This window comes from Mus musculus, chromosome 12 (genome assembly GCF_000001635.26).
Source record: "Mus musculus strain C57BL/6J chromosome 12, GRCm38.p6 C57BL/6J".
Lineage (NCBI taxonomy): Eukaryota > Metazoa > Chordata > Mammalia > Rodentia > Muridae > Mus > Mus musculus.
Genome location: NC_000078.6, coordinates 66,848,045 through 66,870,283, shown reverse-complemented (window position 1 = coordinate 66,870,283; position 22,239 = coordinate 66,848,045). Strand labels below are relative to the sequence as shown.

The following is a 22,239-nucleotide window of genomic DNA, read 5'->3' as shown; positions in this document are numbered from 1 at the left end:
ATCTTTCTCAAAATGGCTTTCACTCCCAGTCTGCCCTGTAGCTTCTCATGATGGATATTGGAGAGCAGCTAGATTTTTAAAAATTGAATATCAGGTTTGTCTGAAAAGAATACAAATATTTGTTGCTTTTCTATTTGTTGTTTATATTTTGGGTTTTTTTAAATTTTACTTTTGCAGCAAATGTGTGTATTTATCTCCATTTCTGCTAAAATTTAGAAAGATAAAAAAGTACGCCCTTTTCTTTATTCATCTCTGTGAGTGTCCTATGAATTTAAGTGGTGTACGTCAAAACATTACATGTTAGAAATGTTTTTCCCTTCGAAAGATCAATTTTCCAGAAGAAAATTTTTCATAAATTGAGTGTTGTCCTTTTCTTCTTCATAGAATCACCAAGATCATTTTCAAGAAATGTATGAGCTGTGAAGTTTTTTGTCATTTTTTTAAAATCCAAGCATTCTAGCATTCTTTTTTTTTTTTTTTTTTTGGAAATTGATAGCTTCTGTTAAGGGCACTGCTGTTCAGAATGGAGATTCTTGTCAGGATGCTCTGTGATTGCTGCCCTCTACATATGCAGGCAATCATCTTTTCATGTTTCCTTCAGTTAAGATAATTTTCTCTTTCACCTCCGAATATATTACACTCAAAACCATGGTGTCCAAAACTAGCGATGGCCTCTTCTCTGAAGTTCCTAGCTGCCAGTTTGTATTTGATTGTAGACATATATGATTAGCTAAGTATTTCTCATCACTTGAGGAGTTTCTGCTTGTGATAGGTAATATAACAAGAACTAGTCATATTTATTAAGGTCTTGTGCGCTGATGCGAGATAGAGAGTAGGGATTCAGACAGCTCCGTAAGTGTTAAATTATTCTTGGTTTAAAACTTTAGCGTAAGAGATCGATAATTTGCTGCCCTCTTCCGTGCTTTTATTCAGAGACTGCCATTTGTTGTACTGATGCACAAGATTCTGCTAATTGAGCTGACATTCTATCCCTGTACATGAACCCCCCCCCCACCCCCTTAGGTCCTCACTTACCCCACTAGACTTTAAAATGAGTTGACTAATGCCTGTGCCTTTAGTTCAAATCCCCTGTCCTCTTCTAATTGTCTTCTGCCTTCTATCCTACATATTCCAGGTGTCTCATTACTTACCCTTTCCGAGTTTTAGTTTCAGAAACAAAGAGACCTTCCTGCATTTTAACAATCAACTTAACCACATGGCCCGTAATGACACGGTTATCAGAGACATCAATTCTCTCCCACTTCTGGGTTCCCCCTTTGCCATTTTCAGAAGGTGGTGATGACTATTAGAGACGTTAGCAATGTTTTGCCAAGAAAATATTGAATCACTTGGGCAAGTACAAAGTGTTGGGTCTGCTATGGTGGAGTCTCTAAGAATTAGTTTTCCAGTCAGGATGGATCATGAGGAGATGATCTACTTAGGTTTTCATGTACCTTGTCTCTTCCTCACTACACAGCTCCCCCGACAGTTCGGATTGTGCACTCAGGATTGGCCTGTAATATCGAGGAGGAGCGCTACTCCGAAAGGGTCTATACCATCCGGGAAGGAGAAACTCTAGAATTGACCTGCCTGGTTACTGGACATCCACGCCCACAGGTGAGTCCTGAGCTGCGTGTGACACTGGAGAACACTGACTTTTCTTGGAAGTTAAATTTTCACTTTACCTAAAAAAAATTCTAGAATCTCTCTCTCTCTCTCTCTCTCTCTCTCTCTCTCTCTCTCTCTCTCTCTCCCTCCCTCCCTCCCTCTGTGTGTGTGTGTGTGTGAGTGTGTATCCATGTTTTTATTTGCAACTACAATGTACATGAAGAATGTATGTTGGATGAAAGATAAGGGTAATAATTTCTAAAAATTGATCAAGATTTTCAGTCCTTAAGATAAAAGGAGAATCTTTTGATTTTATACTGTGAGAAATTGAGAATACACTTCCGAGAAAGCTGTTAAAAAGACAACTACAAAAATAGCTCAGTAAGATAACAATTCATATGGCAACGAGTTTATTTTAGAATGTGGAAAGCCTTACTTCATGATGACATAATTGTACCTGAAGAGGCTTTATTTTGAAGAATGTGATTCGTGACATCACATGCACCTTTCTTATTCTTAGCCATTATTCCCATACATGTTCTAAATAAATGTTTCCAGGTGTTGAATAAGTTTGAACTTGCATATTATTCAGCTGCAACATCCTTAAGTGATTAGCAATGACAGCATTTGCTAGCCATTAGCATAATATTACTATATCATATATAATATTATATATGATATATTATAATCAATAGTTACATAAATAATAGAAATTTTAAAGGTGGTAAAATAACATACAAAAAATAAATATACCAAAGAATTGTTCACAAATAAATATATGCAGTTATATAGAAATACGCGTGTTTTTACTTACAAATTAATTCTTATTTTCATATACTTAATTTAACAACTTCAGACCTCACACTAGTATTTAAGTGTAGCAGGGAAAGTAAGTTGATTAAATAAAAAGTATATATATATATATATGTATATATATATATATATATATATATATATATATGAAGAAGTCTGGCTGACACAGCTACAGAAAAGAATGGAGAAAAAACAGGGGTAACAGGGGTTTGATGAATTTCCCCGTTATCTTGTCATTTGCTTTTGCCACTCTTCACTCTAACTGATTAAGAAATCTTGATTCCATTCTCGTGAACAAATAAAGATAGGCCTGATACAAAGAGGTATTAGATAGGTAGGTTGTTTGGCAGAGAGATAAATAGATGATAGAATATAGATGAATTGGTAGATAGACTCATAGGACCATAGTAATGATTGAAATGTTAAACTATCTTTTGTAAATTTAATCTTTTTAGTAAAGTTTAAACGTGTAAAATACCTAAAGCAATGTCCAATTTCTCATAAATAAAAATTACCATGGGTGAATTTATGAGTTATTATATTTGCTATTAACAGATTATGAGATAAAGAAGAGACGTTCTCTTAATAAAATTAAATTTTATAAAATTGGCCTAACATAGTTAAACATGCTACAAACAATGGTTAAAAACAGAAAAGAAGTCAAAATTGGTAATTATACAATTAGATAGAAGAGAATTGTGTTTAAATATTCAGGAAAAATTATTGAGTTCAGTGAAATAATTTCATCAAATATTTCAAAACCATATTTATAGTTAACTCAACTAGTAGCTCAAGAAATTTTGATATTGTCACAATCTAAATTTTTATTTTAATTAAAAGACCTAATAAGATTTCTAAAATCAAAATTTGGAATCAAAATAGATTAAATTATCAGAAGAGACAAGGAGGTTGGTGAGAGACAGTTCCTGAAATAAGCTGGCCACTGGGCCCCATTGTTACAACATTGGTTGCACCTGCATGTATTTTGAATTGTAAACTTCAGTTTCAAATGGAGCTTTTGTCTGGCACTACCATTGCCAGAGTTCTCAGAGTACTCTCTAACAGTTCTCATTCCCCTTTAACCTTAGAAGCATCTTACTTTGGCAGTGAGACTTCTCTTTCAACATTCACACTTCAGAGTGCCATCTTGTTCTCTGCTAATCTGAAATGTATTCTGGAAAAAAGAATTAGGAGATTTTATTTTTATTTTTATTTACTAACCATTTCCATCTGGGGGACTATTTAAATTTGTTCCCTTAGTTAAAAAATAAAAACAACAAGACAGCAAACCACAGTATCAAAAACTACCGTGTTGTTTTTATCATCTTTTAATTCATTCCTAGAAGTAACTGTTGCATTTGTAGGCTCATCGGTTTGAGTTGATATTTCCTCTTTAAAATAGTAGCCTTCTTTGCCAGCGGGCTGTCTAGGGCAGGCTGACTGAACAGCTGGGGCTTGGCATCCTGGCCAAAGTCTAAAGGGCAGACTATTGGCAGCTGCCCCTGAAGATGATTTTTCCTGGCTTATAGCAACTTGCTGAAGAGAATTACTTCTGTATCTAGTCTGGTGCTGGGGATCTGGAAAAGTAGACCAGGGGTGTCTTATTCCCTGGTCCTCATAGGTTTCACTCTCCTATCTCTTCCCATAACTTTTAGAATTAAAAGACAGCCCATGTCCAAAAAATATTACATGCTCTTAAAAAGTATAATTTGTAGATCATTGTAAGTAGTCCAAGAATAATGATATATACAAAAGTAATCAAATAAGAAAGATTCACTGAAGTGGATTAGAAGGTGGCACTATAACCAGAATACTTATGTAATATCAGCTTCTCCCTTCTAACAAAGTAATGATGGGGAAATTCCCTAACCTCTCTGCTTCTTATATCTCAGAATTTTGCTCATTTAACAGAAATTGAGACTATTATAAATGTATAGTCTTGAGTCAGGTTTATATTATAAATGTACATTTATAATATATTTATATATATTATATTACATATGTATATATGTATATATATATATATATTTGTATATAAAACATATGTATTCACATATATAATGTGAATTGACATACTTTATATAATGTTTGAGAAAATAGATTTTAGTAAATTTTAAAGGTAAGTCATGAACATTTTTCTACACACTTAATGGTTTCTATATCCTTTAAAAATATTATATCCTATTTTCTTCTCAGTTTAGTTTATACCTCTTTAAAGACTTTTGAGAATTTCACATAATAAGTAAATTCTACTGCTGAAAAATATATTATGAGTTTTTCTTTTGGGGTTTTAGTTCTAGTTGAGATTTATATTTTAAAAGATAAATTATTTAATCTTACTTTGTTTCAATTCTATAAATTTCTAATATAATTTGACATTTTAGAGGCCAAGAGTCTTCAACAGACATTGTTTGTTCAGTATGCCCTTGGCTGGGGTCAACCATTTATTTCTTCTTTATGAATTAAAATATGAGCATTTCACCTTTACATGTGATCTCAATTTTTCTCGTTTACTCTGTAAATCATATGAGAAAAATTACATGACAGACTTTTCAAAGGATTTTCTAAATAGGATATCTTTCAGACTAAAAGGCAATTCAAAGATTCAATTGACTATATTTCTTACAAAAATTGTAATACATGCATATGAAAAGTAGACATACTGTATTTTGCACACACGTACACACACAGAGGAGGGGGTGGGGGGGGGAGTTAGGTTCTGTTACTCTACCAGAAGTCCTCAGATTTTTTTATGGCTTAGAAAATGCAATATAATTTTTTCATAAGCTATATAGCTGTTTAGACTGGATATGTCTTCTCTTTTATGTGAGAGAATTGCCAACACAAGTGATTTTTTTTATATTTATCTTTGGATGTGGTTGGCATGATAATAAATTGCAAAAGATGCTCAAATATTAGTTGTCTCAGATCCTGCATGCATGCTACTTTCATATGCCCTCTATAAACATCCACCTAGTTTTATTCAGAAGTGACTAACATCCTTATTAACTTCATATTTACAAGGTTGAAAGTATTATACAGCATTTAATGGTAGATATCATATCTTCAATAATTTTGTTTTCATTCATTTTACAGAGTATGAAGAAGAGTCGATTTTATATATTTAAAAGATTGCTGACACAGTTTAGTCTAAATATATTATTGACATTTTAAATTAAAACTTCTATGGTTACAATGTTACTTTTGTACTTTGGATGATCTAAGTATTTAATAAGAGGTAGAATTTTATTTTAATGTTAGCATATACCTCATACTTTTCATTTACTCCTACTTGGCATTTGTTTTGAAATATTTCTACCTTGGATTACATTTCAACAACATAGATGTATGCTTTTAAGCTACTTTATGTAATTTGTTTAGATTACAATGAATGACAAAGATGAAGCATTGATTTTATTTGTAAATTTTTGAGCTTCCTTATATTTTTATTCATAGTGCCCATACTGAATTAAGTGCATCTTAAACTCCATTTTTGAATTGGTTGGTATGTCACTGGATTATAATAAAATCCTTCTGTGGAATTATTTTTTCTATATTTGTTACTATGAATAAACATTTGTTTGATACTTTGATTGAAAAAAAAATATTAGCTCAGAATTTATAGTTGTCTATTCCTTTTGATATTGTTGTTGCTGTTTTTGTTTTTGTTTTTTGTTGTTGTTGTTGTTGTTGTTGTTGGGTTTGGTTTGGTTTGGTTTGGTTTGGTTTAGGTTTGTGTGTGTGTGTGTGTGTGTGTAACCCTGGCTGTCCTGGAGCTCACTCTGTAGACCAGGCTGGCCTTGAACTCAGAAATCCACCTGCCTCTGCCTCCCAAGTACTGGGATTAAAGGCATGCGCCACCACCCCTGCAGTTGTTTATTCCTATGAACAACATTTGTGCTTAGACGAACCAGCTAATATCTATACCTATGTATCTCTATCTCTGTCTCTGTCTATGTCTCTGTTTCTATCTCTATCTTTTTATCTAACATACATAGAGAGAGAGAGAGCCAGAGCGGGGCATATATATAATATTTAGACTAAAATACATACTATATTTAGACTAGGTCTGTCTTCTAGAATATATGTAATCGTTTTTTACAGTTTAAAACTTTACCTAATGTGATTAGTCAAAGTACTTTATAGGACAATATATGCAAATAGTATTTAGTTATGAAGAAAATGTAAGTTTTCAACTCACATGTGATACAGCTGAACTTCAGAAATGCCCCCGAGTCACAGAACTAAAGTTAAGTGTCTTTCTTCTGTAACGCCTCATGGAGTTTAGAATTCTGATTAGCTGCCTTGCATTCATGACTGAAGTTGGCTTCATTCTCCAGCGCAGCTTGCTGCCATCAAATTATTTCACTTTCATATTGGCACAAAATAAAGCGTTACCTAATGGCCTTGAAACACTAACTTTTAAAAGACAACACATCCTGTAAAAATATTTAAGACATGAGTTAAACTTAGAAAAGTTAGAGTGGGTTTTTAAATCATAAATTTGTAATGAAGTTTATAACCCACATATAGTTTCCTATCCCTCACAGATAGCAAAATGCCATTCTAACTGATGAGAAAGTGCACAAATTTCTGTTTCATGACTAAAAATTGGGCAAAATGATAAATATACTGTTACAGCAGAAGTCTACCTGTTATAGTCAATTAAAACCTGTGAGTCTGTGTATGTAGTTCAGTGGTTTAGCCTCGTGTAGAATACAGAGCCCCCGATTTGGTGCCACAACTACATAAAGAAAATATAATGAATTTTAATTTTGATATTATAAAATAATTAAACCATTTTTACCTCCACTTTCCTATTTTTAAATCCTTGCATTACCCTTCCTTATTTTTTTCAAATTTGTAGTTTCTTTTTATTAACTGTTCACACACACACACACACACACACACACACACATTCTAAATACATATATACTTGCTGCTCAATCTGCATAATATTACTTGTATGTGTAGGTTTTCAGAGATGGCCATTTGATATTGGGTAACCAGTTGCTATACTTTTTCCAGGGGACACTATTTCTCCTAATCTCAGCATTTCTTATATGGCTGTAGCATTGGAAATGTAAATGAAATAAATACCTAATTAAAAAAAAAGGAATGGCATCCACATAAGTTGAGGATTTCAACCTCAACTTCATTTTACATAAAATGGAAAATTGCATGCACAATGTTATAGAATCTAGTCTACAGAAGAGCTGATTGTAAGCTAGTAAAATTTATTCTACATTAGGCTCATCACAGCCTTTTGCTAGAGTGCTCTAGATGCTCCAGATAAATCAGTGAAGAATAAAAATTACCATAAAACATTAATCTGCTACATAAGAAAAGTGCTTATGAAATGGAGTGCTTCCCTGACGGATAAACAAGGAAACAGGCCTTAAAGAACATCTCTAGAAATTCATTTATAGTAATTGTTAATCTTTGAATTTTCTCTTGCTATAGAGATCTTAACAGAGGGGTAAAAATACCATTTATTTTCTCAATAGTTTTATCTTTTTCCATCAGCAGGCATTGATTTCTAGCTTTTTCTGCCTCCCTGTGTTACATGAAGAAACACTATCCTTTACAAGCCAGCCTCTTCCTGCTGACTTGCCTTTGGCACAAATCGTTAAATGATGCAGGACAGGATTGAGCAGAGCAAAGTCTTTGGTTAATTAGTAGTACCTTTTCCTTTGGGCATCATAAAATTTGCATTTTTGTAACAGATTAAATTTAAACATATAGGGTTGTGGTATAGTACAGTCTACCTTGTTCATCGTAACTGGAGCAAGAGACCACTTTGAATTACTATGAAGAACTGCAGCCCATCAAAGTTGCAATGTATGCCAAAAGCTATTTTTTTTTTAGAAATACTGTAAAATATTTACTTGAGATAGTATAAAGAAAAAATATAAACACATTTCAGGAAACCTATCAACTCTACCAGCTGAAATCCATATTTCCACACTATATCTTGAGATACCTTGAGAAAGTCACACAAGTGGGGTGGCTTAGAAAAACAACAGCAACAAAACAAAAATAACACTAAAAAAAAAAAAAAACCAACCAAACAAAAACAAACCAGGCACCCCTTATAGTTTGGATGGGAGGATTCTAGGTTTTAGGTGTCCATATGGTGCTTGGGGGAGGGGGCTCTGAGTAGTATTATCTTTTTTTTTTTTTTCTTTTGCCATTGCCTAGATTCTGGTAATGCCCATCAGATCTTTGTGTTCCTTGACTTCCATCAGAATCACTCCAATTTTCTTCTGTCTTTATCAGCTTCTGTGTGGGTGGGAGGGCTGTGATGCTGAGTATTCATCTCAGATACTATTTGTATTGGATTACAGGATCTCCCCACTCCATTATTCTCATCTTAAATAACTGTGTGGGAAACATCTTACTTCCAAGTCTGAATAATGACCTGAGAGGGATTGTTTGGGAACTGATGAATGATATTTATCTGCAGATAATAAAAGCACTGCAATGGGACCACTTGTTCAATAGTAACTTTTGGTATGTTCACAGATAAGCCTGCCAGGGCTACTTTCTGGAGGCAAAACGATGAACATGACATACACATTGAATGATCCTTGTAGCAAAGAACGTTGCCAGTTTAAAATTAAACAGACAATTGTTTGCCAACTGTATTTGAAAATCTATGTCAGTTTGTTGCTTCTTATGGAGTGTAGAGACCTTTGTGCAGGATCATTGCTTTGCCTGATCTCTTGAGAATATATAGCCTTGCATTATGTGTCCTTTCATAACTTTTCTGTCAGCATGACTTTGTCTATTTTTTATTACAGTTTGATATAAGTGGCTTCATTTTGGTTCTAAGAACTTCTTAGAGTTAGGATTTCACAGCATTTTAAGGAGTTCATTATGTAACCCATTCTGTACATAAATGTTTCTTTTAAATAACCCCAAACCGAGAGATGCCTCAGTGGATAAACGTGTCTGCCACTTAGCCTGATGGTCCAAGTTTGATCACCAGGTCCTACATGATAGAAGGATATAAGGAAATTCCACCAGTTGTTCGCAGAAAGACAGACAGACAGACAGACAGACAGACAGACACACACACACACACACACACACACACACACGGCGGGGGGGGGGAGAAACACTCAAATTAATTAAACAATTAACCTCTATGGACTGAGCATTTTAAGAGTTATTTGGATTTACTGTATCTGGGAGCTGCTGTTAGAATCATGTATATCTCTGACTATAGGAATATATCAAATGTTACTTTGGCAGTCTTAGAGATTTAATGCATCTTCCCGTTGTACTGCCCACCATGAACTTCAAGAACCTCAGGAAATAGAATTCCATACCACATAGCTATTGAAGGCATTCAGTTAGAGAACATTCAGACATTACACACTCCATGTACTTTTGACAGAACATCTATTTTAAGTCCCATTCAATATTAAACATTAGTATCACAAGCACCTGTGGCAAATTTACAAAATATCAGGTATAAAGTGGAAATCCACTGATATCATCAGACTAGAAATTCATAGCTCTCTGCCTAAACAATAGAGAAGAAATGGACGAGGGGTTTTCATGCAGAAAGAAAAAAAAATCAATAGTTGAGAGTAGGACAGAATTGGAAAATGCAGTTTGGGGCACATTCAAATGCTTGTCCGCATCTAGCTAGTTTGTTGTTTCTAAGAGATGTTAGGGAGACAAAACCTTTTGGTTAGGTAACACAGAACCAAAGTTTCTGGACGTGAAGACTTTTCTTGATAGGTAAATGGAATTTGGGCCCATCAGTGTATGCTCTATAAAGGATAAACTTCCTTCACATATTTTAAATCTTCTTCCTGGAGTGAGTAAATATGCTTGATAGTAAACCTGGAAAATCACCTACTATTTAACTGTTTCTGGGACACCCCAGCATCCCAAATCCAGATCGCTTTGATGTGATCATGATTCAACCCAAAAATGATATTTAATATGACTTGTATTTATACATACACAGTGCACAACTCATATAACAACCGTTTCTCTACTTGAAATCTTAATTCCTCCTTACAATTACAAGTCATACTAGGAGACCAGTACAATGCAGGCGTGGATTTTAGCTAATGAAGAGTTTATAGCTTTTCTGAATGTGTTTAAATTTCTACTGTTTACTAGTTTAAAAAAGAGAACGTGACTTCACTTACACGAAAACTAAAAGGCAAAATCAAAATGTCATGGACTTATATCTTCCCTTCTGAATGTCTCTCTGTGGATTCATAATGCACGCTTAATGGCCTCTGAAGAAGTGGCTACGTTCACTCCTAGTCTGTAATGCCTACACTATATCAATTCAAACTGAATATGTAAAGCAGAAACTACACTGATGTTCTTTTAAAGTTTCCAGTTTAGGGATTGGAGAGATGGCTCAGTGGTAAAGATCACATGCTACTTTTCCAGCACCCACATCAGGCAATTCACAACTGCCTATAACTTCACCTCAAGAGTAACGCATGCCCATTCTGACCTCTGAGGGCACTGCACTCAATGTATAGGCACCCCACACAGGCATAGACACACACAGAGTCACACAGGACACACACACGTGCTCATGCATACACTTCACACACACAATTAAAATGAAATTATCACTTTGAAGCTAGTAAAATTTAAGATAGAAATTGATTAATCTGAAGGTAGGTTGGAGAAAAGTTCAGTAGAATGAATTAGTGTACCAGCTGAGCCCTCCCAGCCAGTGAGTGGGCTAGCACCTGCAAATATATCCTTGTATTCTCACACGGCTCTTCTCAAAGGTACATTCTGCACCCTGGATTCTAAGACTGATTATTTTTAGATTAATAAACCTGGTTTTATTGATTCAAACGAGCAGATTAAGGATTGATTTGGTTTTTCAAAAATTCATAAAAGGGTAATATGCATGCAAACAACCCAAAAAAATCAGGTTTAGTATTCATGATGAGAAGTGCAAATGTAGATACAGAAGATTTCTCTGCTTGTCAGCCTGAGAAGGCAAGGTGAAATAAAGGAAAATTATAATCAAAACATCATTTCAAAACTTGGAATGGGAAATGGATTGGGCATGGCCCTTGCAAAGCAGGATTGTGCTTCTAGCACATCAGCTAAGAAGCCAACCAACTGATATTGGGGAGCAAATCTTGTTAGCAGGGGCACCTGAGGCTCTCTAGTCTGCCAAAGGACAAGAATCATAAGTCTGAACCCAAGAGGGATATCTCCCAGCGATAGTTACAGAAACGTGATTTCCTGTTAACAAGGTTGATTGCTTCCTATTTTGCTCTACACTCTACACATTCTCTCTTTAGATATATTAGTAGTAGTACATATATTCACGTAATGGCTATATTTCAGAGGTGTGTTGATATTGATGTATCAATATTCTTTCTATATTAAACTGAGTTTTCATCACTCTTGTGAATTTTATTTGATGAATCAACTGTCCTTCTCTAAGGAGAGTCTTATTTCTTGTATGTGTAATTTAGTTATGATGTGTGAATCTGATTATAATCCATTAGAAAGACAGAACTCCAATGTAGATTTTATAATACCCTATTATCTTCACTGTATCTCACAAGAATTTTAACATGGATTTTTAAAAATTTTTGATGGCACCAAGGCCATACTCTGCAGGAGCCAGAGACTAGACAGCAGAATGTCAGCCACATGTTCTTTTCTTTTCTCTCTTTTTTTTTCAACCTTTATTTGTATTTCTTCTTTTTTATTTATTTTTTTATTTTTTAAAATTTTTATTGGTTATTTTCCTCATTTACATTTCCAATGCTATCCCAAAAGTCCCCCATATCCTCCCCCCACTCCCCTACCCACCCACTCCCACTTCTTGGCCCTGGCGTTTCCCTGTACTGAGGCATATAAAGTTTGCACGACCAATTGGCCTCTCTTTCCACTGATGGCTGGCTAGGCCATCTTCTGCTACATATGCAGCTAGAGACACGAGCTTCAGGGGGTACTGGTTAGTTCATACTGTTGTTCCACCTATAGGGTTCCAGATCCCTTTAGCTTCTTGGATACTTTCTCTAGCTCCTCCATTGGGGGCCCTGTGATCCATCCAATAGCTGACTGTGAGCATCCACTTCTGTGTTTGCTAGGCCCCAGGCATATTCTCACAAGAGACAGCTATATCAGGATCCTTTCAGCAAAATCTTGCTAGTGGTAAGAAGGACACATGCTCCACTATGTTCATAGCAGCCTTATTTATAATAGCCAGAAGCTGGAAAGAACCCAGATGCCCCTCAACAGAAGAATGGATACAGAAAATGTGGTACATTTACACAATGGAGTACTACTCAGCTATTAAAAAGAATGAATTTATGAAATTCCTAGGCAAATGGATGGACCTGGAGGGCATCATCCTGAGTGAGGTAACCCAATCACAAAAGAACTCACATGATATGTACTCATTGATAAGTAGATAATAGCCCAGAAACTTAGAATACCCAAGATACAAGATACAAAGCACATAAAACTCACGTTCTTTTCAAGTCCATTTTGTTTCAAATATTTTGTTTCTTCTATTCTATTTGTTGTGTAATTTTTAAACTTGACTACTATGAATGATCTTACATCATCGGGTAATATCTCATTATTTTTATTCACTGTGGACATAGCTCATGGAGCTTTCTGTAAGATACTTTTTTCATACTCACCATTACCTTGTTGATATGTATGATTGCAGAAAAAAGAAAGATGCTGATTAATTTAAATTATTAACCTTATTAATTACTAATTAACCTTATTAACCTTAGGAGATGCCATATTTGTTTTTTATCACTGTCTTATTTTCTTCTAATTCTACCCATATTGCAATATATAACAGGATGTCAGTCTCTTTCATGCTTTAATAATATTCACTAGTGCATACATATTCCATTTTCATTAGCCATTCATCTGTTCTGAACACCTCACTGATTCCATATCCTGAAGACTGTGAATAGTAATTGAACAAACACGAGCATTAAGGCATCTCTCAAACATAGCGACTTCATTGGCTCTGAGAAGATGAGAACGTTGTATCATCTGATGCCTCTAGCTCCACATTTTCTAGGCAACTCCATTCCGCTTTCCATAATTTCTGTATTCGTTTAAGTTTGTATAAACAGTGCACAAGAGTTCAGTAGAGGGTAGGCAAGGAAGAGGTAATGGATAAGGGCTGAATAATGAATTTCAAAGTACAGTTAGATAGGAGGCAAGATTCTAATGTGTTTCAACACTGTACAGAGACTTTATTTTATAATAATGTATCTATTAATTAGAAAACAACAGTTTAAGCATTTCCAAACTAGCAAGTGCTGATTATGTTGATTTTGCCCTTATACAATATAAATGTGTAAATACAATTTACACACACACAATATACATGTAAATCACATAGTATTACGGTTTTGTACATACATTTTGCCCCTTTGGCTGTTTGTTTCTTTGCTTGTTTTTGCAGTTCACATAGTTGCTGTTGAAATTTATTTATATCCAAAGTAAGAAACTCAGTGCTGAGAGGTGGCTCCATGCATAAAGTGCTTGCCTCCAAAGTGTGCAGACCTAAGCTTAGACCCCCAGAAACCACATAAAGCCAGAGCAGTAGCACAAGCCTAGAATGGCAGGACATCAGACAAAACAGGTGAATCCTTGGACACTCACAGGCTGGCTGGTCTGCAGTGTGAACAAGTGTCTCTCTGGCTCTCTCAAATAAGGAGGTAAGCAAAAACCTGAACAGGTTCTGATTCCTCCTGCCCACTCTAGCATGCACGCACACACACAAACACAAAAGCATGCACACAAAAAAGTACATCAGACACATCTACATAATAATAAGAAAGTGACAGTCACATAATGTATATTTATAAAGTCACTGCCAGAGCATGGAGGCATATGGTTCACTCTAAATATTGAAAAACAGACACAAACAAGACAGGCTGTGAACAAATCATTACACTTTTAATTTACATTGTATTGAAAACTAAAACGAGGTGAGTCCTCAAACACTGTCAAAATAGCATCTGAGTCGCCTTGCCGTCCCTTTTCAAATCCCATCGTCCTCAATTTTCCTTAAGAAAGAAGACTGCTTTAATTTTCATTCATTCCTTATAAACATATTAAGACCTTTCAATATCTTTTTTCTTTCTAATTCCAACATGCTTCCTTCCAATAATTGTCACCTCAAACTGTATACTTAATACTATTTAATATATACCAAAGATTAATAGCCATAAAGAAAGTAATAAAACAAATAGTTCTTTATATGATCATTTCAACAAAACAGTATTTCATGTACTTTTAAATGATAGAGATAGATACTTCCTTTGCCCTTTTATATTGAATATTCAGAAGAATTTTACACTTAAATTAAGTCATGCACTTTGTTTCCTTCTCACTCTCATTCTCTATCCATCCATCTATCTATCTATCTATCTATCTATCTATCTATCTATCTATCTATCTATCTATCTATCTATCTATCCATCCATCCATCTCTATCTATCTATCTATCTATCTATCTATCTATCTATCTATCTATCTATCATCTACTATGTGTGTATGCAAGTGTGTGTGTGTGTGTGTGTGTGTGTGTGTGTGTGTGTGCACATGCACAAAGCACATGCACTGTGCTTCACATGTGAAGGTCAGAACATAATTTGTAGAGTGGACTCTCTGCTCTCACTTTACTTGTGTTTTGACGACTGAACTCACCTCACCACAGCAGGCACCTTTATCCATTGAGTTATCATTACAACCAATAAACATGCTGATTTGTATGGTGTAGAGTAAACACCTTTCTGAAAACATTTGCCTATCTCCTTTTCTTTTCTTTTCTTTTCTTTTCTTTTCTTCTCATCTTTCTTTGTTTCTTCCATCCTTCCTTCCTTCCTTCCTTCCTTTCTTCCTTTCTTTTTTCTTTCTTTCTTTCTTTCTTTTCCTTTTTCTTTTTTTACTCATAAAATTCCTCTTGAACTTTCTATGTAGCAAGGATGATCTTGATATGTTGATCTTCCTGCCTCTATTTCCCTATTTCAGTCACCTCCACCATCCTTGGATAACCTTGCATATTTAACCACAATTTCTAAGTCTTCACATCACCTCCTTTTATTTACATTTTACATGTTAAAAAGATATAATGCTTTTTAGCAAGACAGAAACATCTTATTAAAAGAAAAAGTATAACTTAAGGTGGTAGTCAAAGAATAGGAGAGGCAGACATTTCAGACTAAGCACACATTCTAATGATGTCATGTTTAATAAGCATGATGGAAGTGGAGAAGACACATTTAAAACTCTCAGACAGTTAGATCCAAACTATTAACATAACCTATGATCATCAAGTATATGTAGGAAATCATAATCACACACATTCTTGGTGAGAGCATTAATTGTAAATTTGACAATTTGGAAATATGGACGAAGAATGGTGGACACTTCAGTGGTTAAGAGCACTGACTGCTCTCTCAAAGGATGTAGGATTTATTGGAAGCATCCAGATGGCAGCTCACAATTGCCTGTAAGTCCAGTTCCAGCAGATCACATACTCTCTTCTAACCTTCATGGTATTGGTTCATAGACACATAGAAGCAAAATACCTATGAACTTTAAGTTAAATTTGTAAAAGGAACTCTGAACTTAGATTTTTTTTTTCTTGACAGCAATGTTAAAGAATAAATATATTTTGCATGTGTTGGTAGGTTGCATTGTACAATCTCTATACACAAAGCTTTCTTAACAAACTTTGTACTGGCAAATAATGCATGCATCTTAAGTGGCAAATTTCAGGAAATTAAATGGATATTATGCAAAGATTAAAGTTTTATTTTCTGATAGTCAGTTAGGAAGATTAAATTTTACATTACAGAAAGCAAAGGCAAAAATGTTGGACAAAGAGTTATTGCTATCATTTGTCCTGGAAGGTCATGAAACATTCCTAAAAGATTAACAGTAGTAACTTCTAGTACTCTAGATAAAATTGCTAGGATATGTGTTGAGTCTGAATCAAAGTGCATTGAATTTCAAATTATAAATTATATGCCCTCTGTATCTGCATGTTCAGTTGAGTTCAGAAAATTTTTTCAACATAAAATATTCTGAAAGATACAGTGCTGTTTTGGATATTACTGTTTGTGTCATAGTAGACATTACAGGTGACATAGAAAACACTCAACTCATAAGAGAAAATGTTTAAGCATTGTGCTATGTTATGTAAGGGATTTGGGTATCTGTAGATTATGGATATTTTTGTGGTTTAGATAAAAGTACCCCTCAGACACTGAGATTGCAGCATTGATCATTCATTGATAATCCATACATTCAAAATTGTGTAATATTCTCCAGAAATTATAAGGAAAATTTCCTCATTTATATATGACTTTTTCCAGTAAGCCTCTATGCTTGATGCAGTCAATCTGTGACTGGGCCACAATTTAGAACTGTTCAAGGGCATGTATGCTTAACACAATCTGCGGTTCAGCATCTCAGTTTGTGGTGGAAGTGGGTCTTTACTGACCGCTAGGGGGCAGTATCTCCTAGAATCATTGTTTTCCCATTTCTGAACACAAAACATAAATAACCAGTCGTTTTGATTAGTAGTATCCTTCCTACTAAATTCAAGTTCTGTAGGTGAGGCTATTTCTCTCATTTTTCCATGTCCATTTTTCTGGACTGGTTGATGTTGAACTTTCATTTTTTTTATACCCTTTTGATCCATTTCACTTTTCTCAATCCCCCCCTTTTTTTTCCAATTTTTTATTAGGTATTTTCTTCATTTACATTTCAAATGCTATCCTGAAAGTCCCCTATACCCTCCCCCACACCTGCTCCCCTACCCATCTACTCCCACTTCTTGGCCCTGGTGTTCCCCTCTACTGGGGCATATAAAGTTTGCAAGTCCAATGGGCCTCTCTTTCCAGGGATGGCCGACTAGACCATCTTTTGATACATATGCAGCTAGAGTCAAGAGCTCCGGGGTACTGGTTAGTTCATAATGTTGTTCCACCTATAGGGTTGCAGATCTCTTTAGCTCCTTGGGTACTTTCTCTAGCTTCTCCATTGTGGGCCCTGTGTTCCATCCAATAGCTGACTGTGAGCATCCACTTCTGTGTTTGCCAAGCACTGGCCTAGTCTCACAAGAGACAGCTAATCCTTTCCCTTCCTTCCCTCCTACCTAGGATGCCCACATGTGTCCTCTGTTTCCTCTTTATTCTTTCTTGGGCTAGTTCAGGCCATTTTCAGGTCTGCGTGTCATATAACCGCTCCATTGTAAGCAATCACATACTTCGATCATGTTAATAGTTAGCTGTGTATCCGGCAAACATGAGGTGGGTAGCATATAGCACTGTCTAATGTTCAAGGCTAAGACTGGTTATCTACACCTTCTAGAACGCTGCATGAACAACTATGCCTTCCTGAATTTTAAATCACCAGTCTAGTCTTGTTTCACTTGGACAAACATTTAATATTTTGGCAGTTAGATCCAAGTGATTAAGAAGTTTTCTCCAAACAAGTAATTCAATTTCTAAAATTATACTCATCTTACCGTATTTTCCACCTACTATTAAATAAATTTCCTTTTGAAGCCCCACTAGATTAGCAATGCCCAATCCAAAGCGTAGACATTATTAAGAGTATATCTGTGTTTTACAGGTGTTGGCTAATTTAATAATTCACAATTGTTTCCCAAACATATATCTATGGAGTCTTTCCTAGTGCCATGGTTGGCGAATCAACTAATAAGGTAGAGTAAATATTCACCTCTTATTTAATTATAGCTCTCTTTAAAAAGGAAATGCCCCCCACCCTGAACACTATTCATTATACCTTACATCGGCATTTCATTGTTGATGGTCTATGTCTTAGTGAAGGTTCCCTCAAAGCAGTTTCTGAAGTAAGATTTGGTTTACAGACATTTCATCAAGGACGTGTTCACATGAAATAGGAAAAAAAATAGAGGCATCAGACAGAGCAGTAAGATGCAAACGGACCGTTGATCTCAGGCCGAGCAGCCCAGATGAGGTTTCAAGGGAGCCGTGCAGTGTGAATAGTGCAGTGTTTCCCTGTTGCATCTTTCAATCATGGTCAAGTTCTGGCCTGACCAGCAAAGGCAGAGTGATTCTATTTTAGTCTTGCAGTTCTGGTGTTGTGATCCATGCTGACTCTAGGTTCTGGATAAATGAATGGACGATAGACCTGGTGTGTGATATCATGTTTAAGTTCTATTAGTGGAAAGATAAAGAGGAGTGTAACCTAAGCTTTAAGAGTATTAAGTTCCTGTTGGAGTTCAGAAGAAGAAAACAAAAAGACATGTAATTTAGATCAAGCCAACCAAATCCACTGTCAAATCCAAAAGGTACATAGCTGAGGCAGAATTCACATCAGCAATTGTACAGATGATATACAGTCACAGGGATACAGTTTGTCATTTTCTACTCACTTTCTAAAAGAAAAAAAATTCCTAAATTCAAAAGACATGTACACTGGATGAATAGTAGATCTATTATCAATCCTAACTTAGGGAACCAATACATTTTTGTTTTTTTAAGGAGGGTTTTCTATATGAACTCAGCTTCTGTCATCAAAATTAGGTAACTTACTAGACACCCTAAAATACTAATACACCACTACCTAGCACACTGTATGGATGTTTATATTTATATATAATTATGAAGGATTTATTTTTCAACTAAGTATTCCAAGGAGACATGAAACAGAAATAAACATGAGTCTTTTTTATTGAACTTCTACATTTCTGTACATAGGAATACCGAGTTACATTAGCAGGATGTTGGGATTAGTCATCAAATTAGTGATGATAGAGATTAGTAAGATATAGTTTCTTTAGCTACTTATTATCTTGAAGATTTTAGAGTCCTTGTCTGTCTAAATAGTGATCCAATTTTCTCCAAAAGCATTTCAAAGTATATAGGCTGACTTTTAAAAAAATATCAGATCATGTTTACATGAGAGGCACACATAAGAGAGACGCTTCTGAGAACCTCACCTGGCACTGAAGTCAGTCCGCATGGCTGAAGAACTCTCTGCATGCCCAGAATGCTTTGATGGAGGTTTTCACACTTCACTTTACCCTTAGCATCTCCTCAGACACTTCATACAAGAGAGGCACAACTGATGAGGTTTTTCAGTAAAATAGTTTTTTCAGGTGATACGGTGTTAGTGTAGTTGGTATAGGTGATATATCAGAATATGGGCAACCAGCTTTGGGAGGAAAAGGAACTTCCTATTGACTCTTAGACTTCAGCTCCATGCATCCTATAGCCCTGTTGTCATGAAGAAATGGAGCACTGCTCTTCTGCAAAATAAGATGATTGCGCCCTTGTCGACTTCACATCAATTTACTAAGAACTAAGGAGCTGATGAAACATTTCATACTTGAGAAGAAAGCTGAGAATGTAAACTTGCCTCAGATACAAACCATGAACACAATGCTGTACAATGAAAGTCCTACTCTTTAAGACTTATGTTCTCTCTTAATGTGATGTTGAAACCTCAAAAAAAAAAACAGTCTCCTACAGTATGTAAACTTCAGCTCATACAAATTATAAAATGTTATGCTATAATAAGTTTTTCAAAAGTCAGCAAGGCTACAATTTTATCCCAGTACTCCTAAGGCAAAAGGAGGGAGATTACTGTAAGTTTGAGGCCAGCCTGATCTACATAGCAAGTGCCAAGCCAACCAGGGCTACATGTAAGAATCTGAATCAAAAGAGAAGAAAGAAAGGGGAAAGAGAGAAAGAAAGAAAGAAAGAAAGAAAGAAAGAAAGAAAGAAAGAAAGAAAGAGAGAGAGAGAGAAAGAGAGAAAGAAAGAAAGAAAGACAGAAAGAAAGAAAGACAGAAAGAAAGAAAGAAAGAAAGAAAGAAAGAAAGAAAGAAAGGAAGGAAGAGAAAAGAAAAAGAAAACAAAGAAAATAAATAGGAAGGAGGAAAAAGAAAACATTTTAACGAAGTCTCACAGTATGAGAAACATTTATAAATTGCATAACAAAAAACTTTAATATAAAGTATAGAAAGCACACTTAAAACTTAATGTTAAAAAGTTGACACAGTTTATAATGGGTATATCGACTGAATCATCTCCCCTGAAGTATAAGAATGGCCCATAGGCCCAAACATAGCTAATTAGTATCCTTAGTTACTAGGAAAATACAAAACAGAACCATCAAGAGATTGGTTTCTCAAAGCATTTAAGAAGTTTATTTTTAAATAAAGTATTATTAATAAACACAGAAGATATGAATAAATTTGAACTCTTAATTATTACTACACAAGGGACCTTAAAGCATTGCTGAGAAAGAAAGTAATTGTATAACTGCGAAAGCTATGGGAAAATAAAAAAAGAATCTTCTATTTGAACTTGTGGTGTGAATACTTTGCAGGAAGGAATCGTACTAAACTCTTCAGGCTGTCTTATGATTCTATTCCTCTGTAGTAGCTTTCTGAGTAGCAGGGACTATGTGTATAAACCATCAGATCCACATCACCAAGCAAACTTTTCTTAATATTCAAATGTTTATATTTTGAAAGAGCCCCTTTGAGTTGTTTCTTGCCATTATTGGATTCACTAACTATTACAAGGGAAAGTGATGGTCTGTTTTACCTAAGATTTTAGCAGAGCCACCCAGGAGGGAGATGAGGACTCAGGCTCATAATAGGCTTGCAGCAGGAGCACTTCCAGGGCCTTCTCACATTGCAGACTCTGTTTTACAGGCTCAACCTGAATTTGTTACTCATTCCTGTCAGCACAATCACCTCTTGCAGAGAAAACTGGCACCACAACTTCAACTCTTAAATTTCTCCAACATTTTTATCTTTTTGTGAAATGTCCTAGCACAAATGTTTAAATAACCTGCCAACAAACTTGCTCATACAATTTCCTGTATTTTTGGTTTTGTGTTTCCTCCAAAGTTGGTCATGGGGCAAAAGGGAAGGTAAGAAACCATTGTGTTGAAATGTTTTAAACTAACAGAAGGGAAGGACTACAGAAGCAATACTCTTGTGAATAATGGAGCAGTGCTTATCTCATTAAAGTAAAAGAAGAAAAACGGGAAGACAGGAAGTTAGCAGTACACACAGTAGGGTTTAGAGTAACTTTTAAGTTGACCCTTTAGTAATGTGGTCAAGTAAGACAGGAGGGAAAGCCCTCTTCACATGATGGAAGCCTCTAGGGACAGCTTTAAATCTTCTCAGGTTTCTTTCCTCTATAAGGTAGTCATGGAGAAAAATCACTCAAGTAAACAAATTCTACGAGTTTGGAAATTTTATCTCTATCTCTATCTCTATCTTCTTTCGGTTATTTTATTAATTGGGATGTATCCCACCCCTCAATAAACACACACATTACACACACACACACACACACACACACACACACACACACATACACACACACACAGAGAGAGAGAGTTATGGTTAGTCTCTCTCACGCATCATGAGAAAGATCCTTGCAATTATTGTATGGTGTTCATCTGTGCCCTGCAAAATGCTGAAATTAGTTTAGTCTTTTTTCTCGACTACACTTGGACTTAGTGACCACTGTAAAAGAGCTTATCTTACTTCTTATCTCCAGACACTTCGCCACTTGAGTCACATGAGAAACAAAATGACATGAAGGACAGGATAGTCATTTCTTTCCTCCTACAACATCACACAATATGTTTCAAACATCTTTTTTTTTAATTATTAGTATTAATAGAATAGGTTTTCTTGGCTTTCTAAGTGGCACTAACCTAGTTTCATTTCCTGTGCTTGCATAAATAGCACACACCCCTTTATGGGCATGGTCCCTCTGCTTTGGCTTCTCAGTTCTG

At 35.3% G+C, this 22,239-nt stretch overlaps 1 protein-coding gene across 6 annotated transcripts in view; it reads left to right on the top strand.

Moving 5' to 3' along the window:
• The window catches only part of Mdga2 (MAM domain containing glycosylphosphatidylinositol anchor 2), a 763,131-nt gene that overhangs the window by 352,266 nt on the left and 388,626 nt on the right, over positions 1-22,239 (top strand). For all 6 annotated transcript variants that reach the window (XR_872713.2, XM_006516013.3, NM_207010.2 and 3 more), the window contains exon 2: positions 1,478-1,617. Coding sequence is in view for 4 of the 6 variants with exons in the window: in NM_207010.2 (NP_996893.3) it covers positions 1,478-1,617 (140 nt within the window). In the remaining 2 variants the exon portion in view is untranslated. The remainder of the gene's footprint in view (positions 1-1,477; positions 1,618-22,239) is intronic.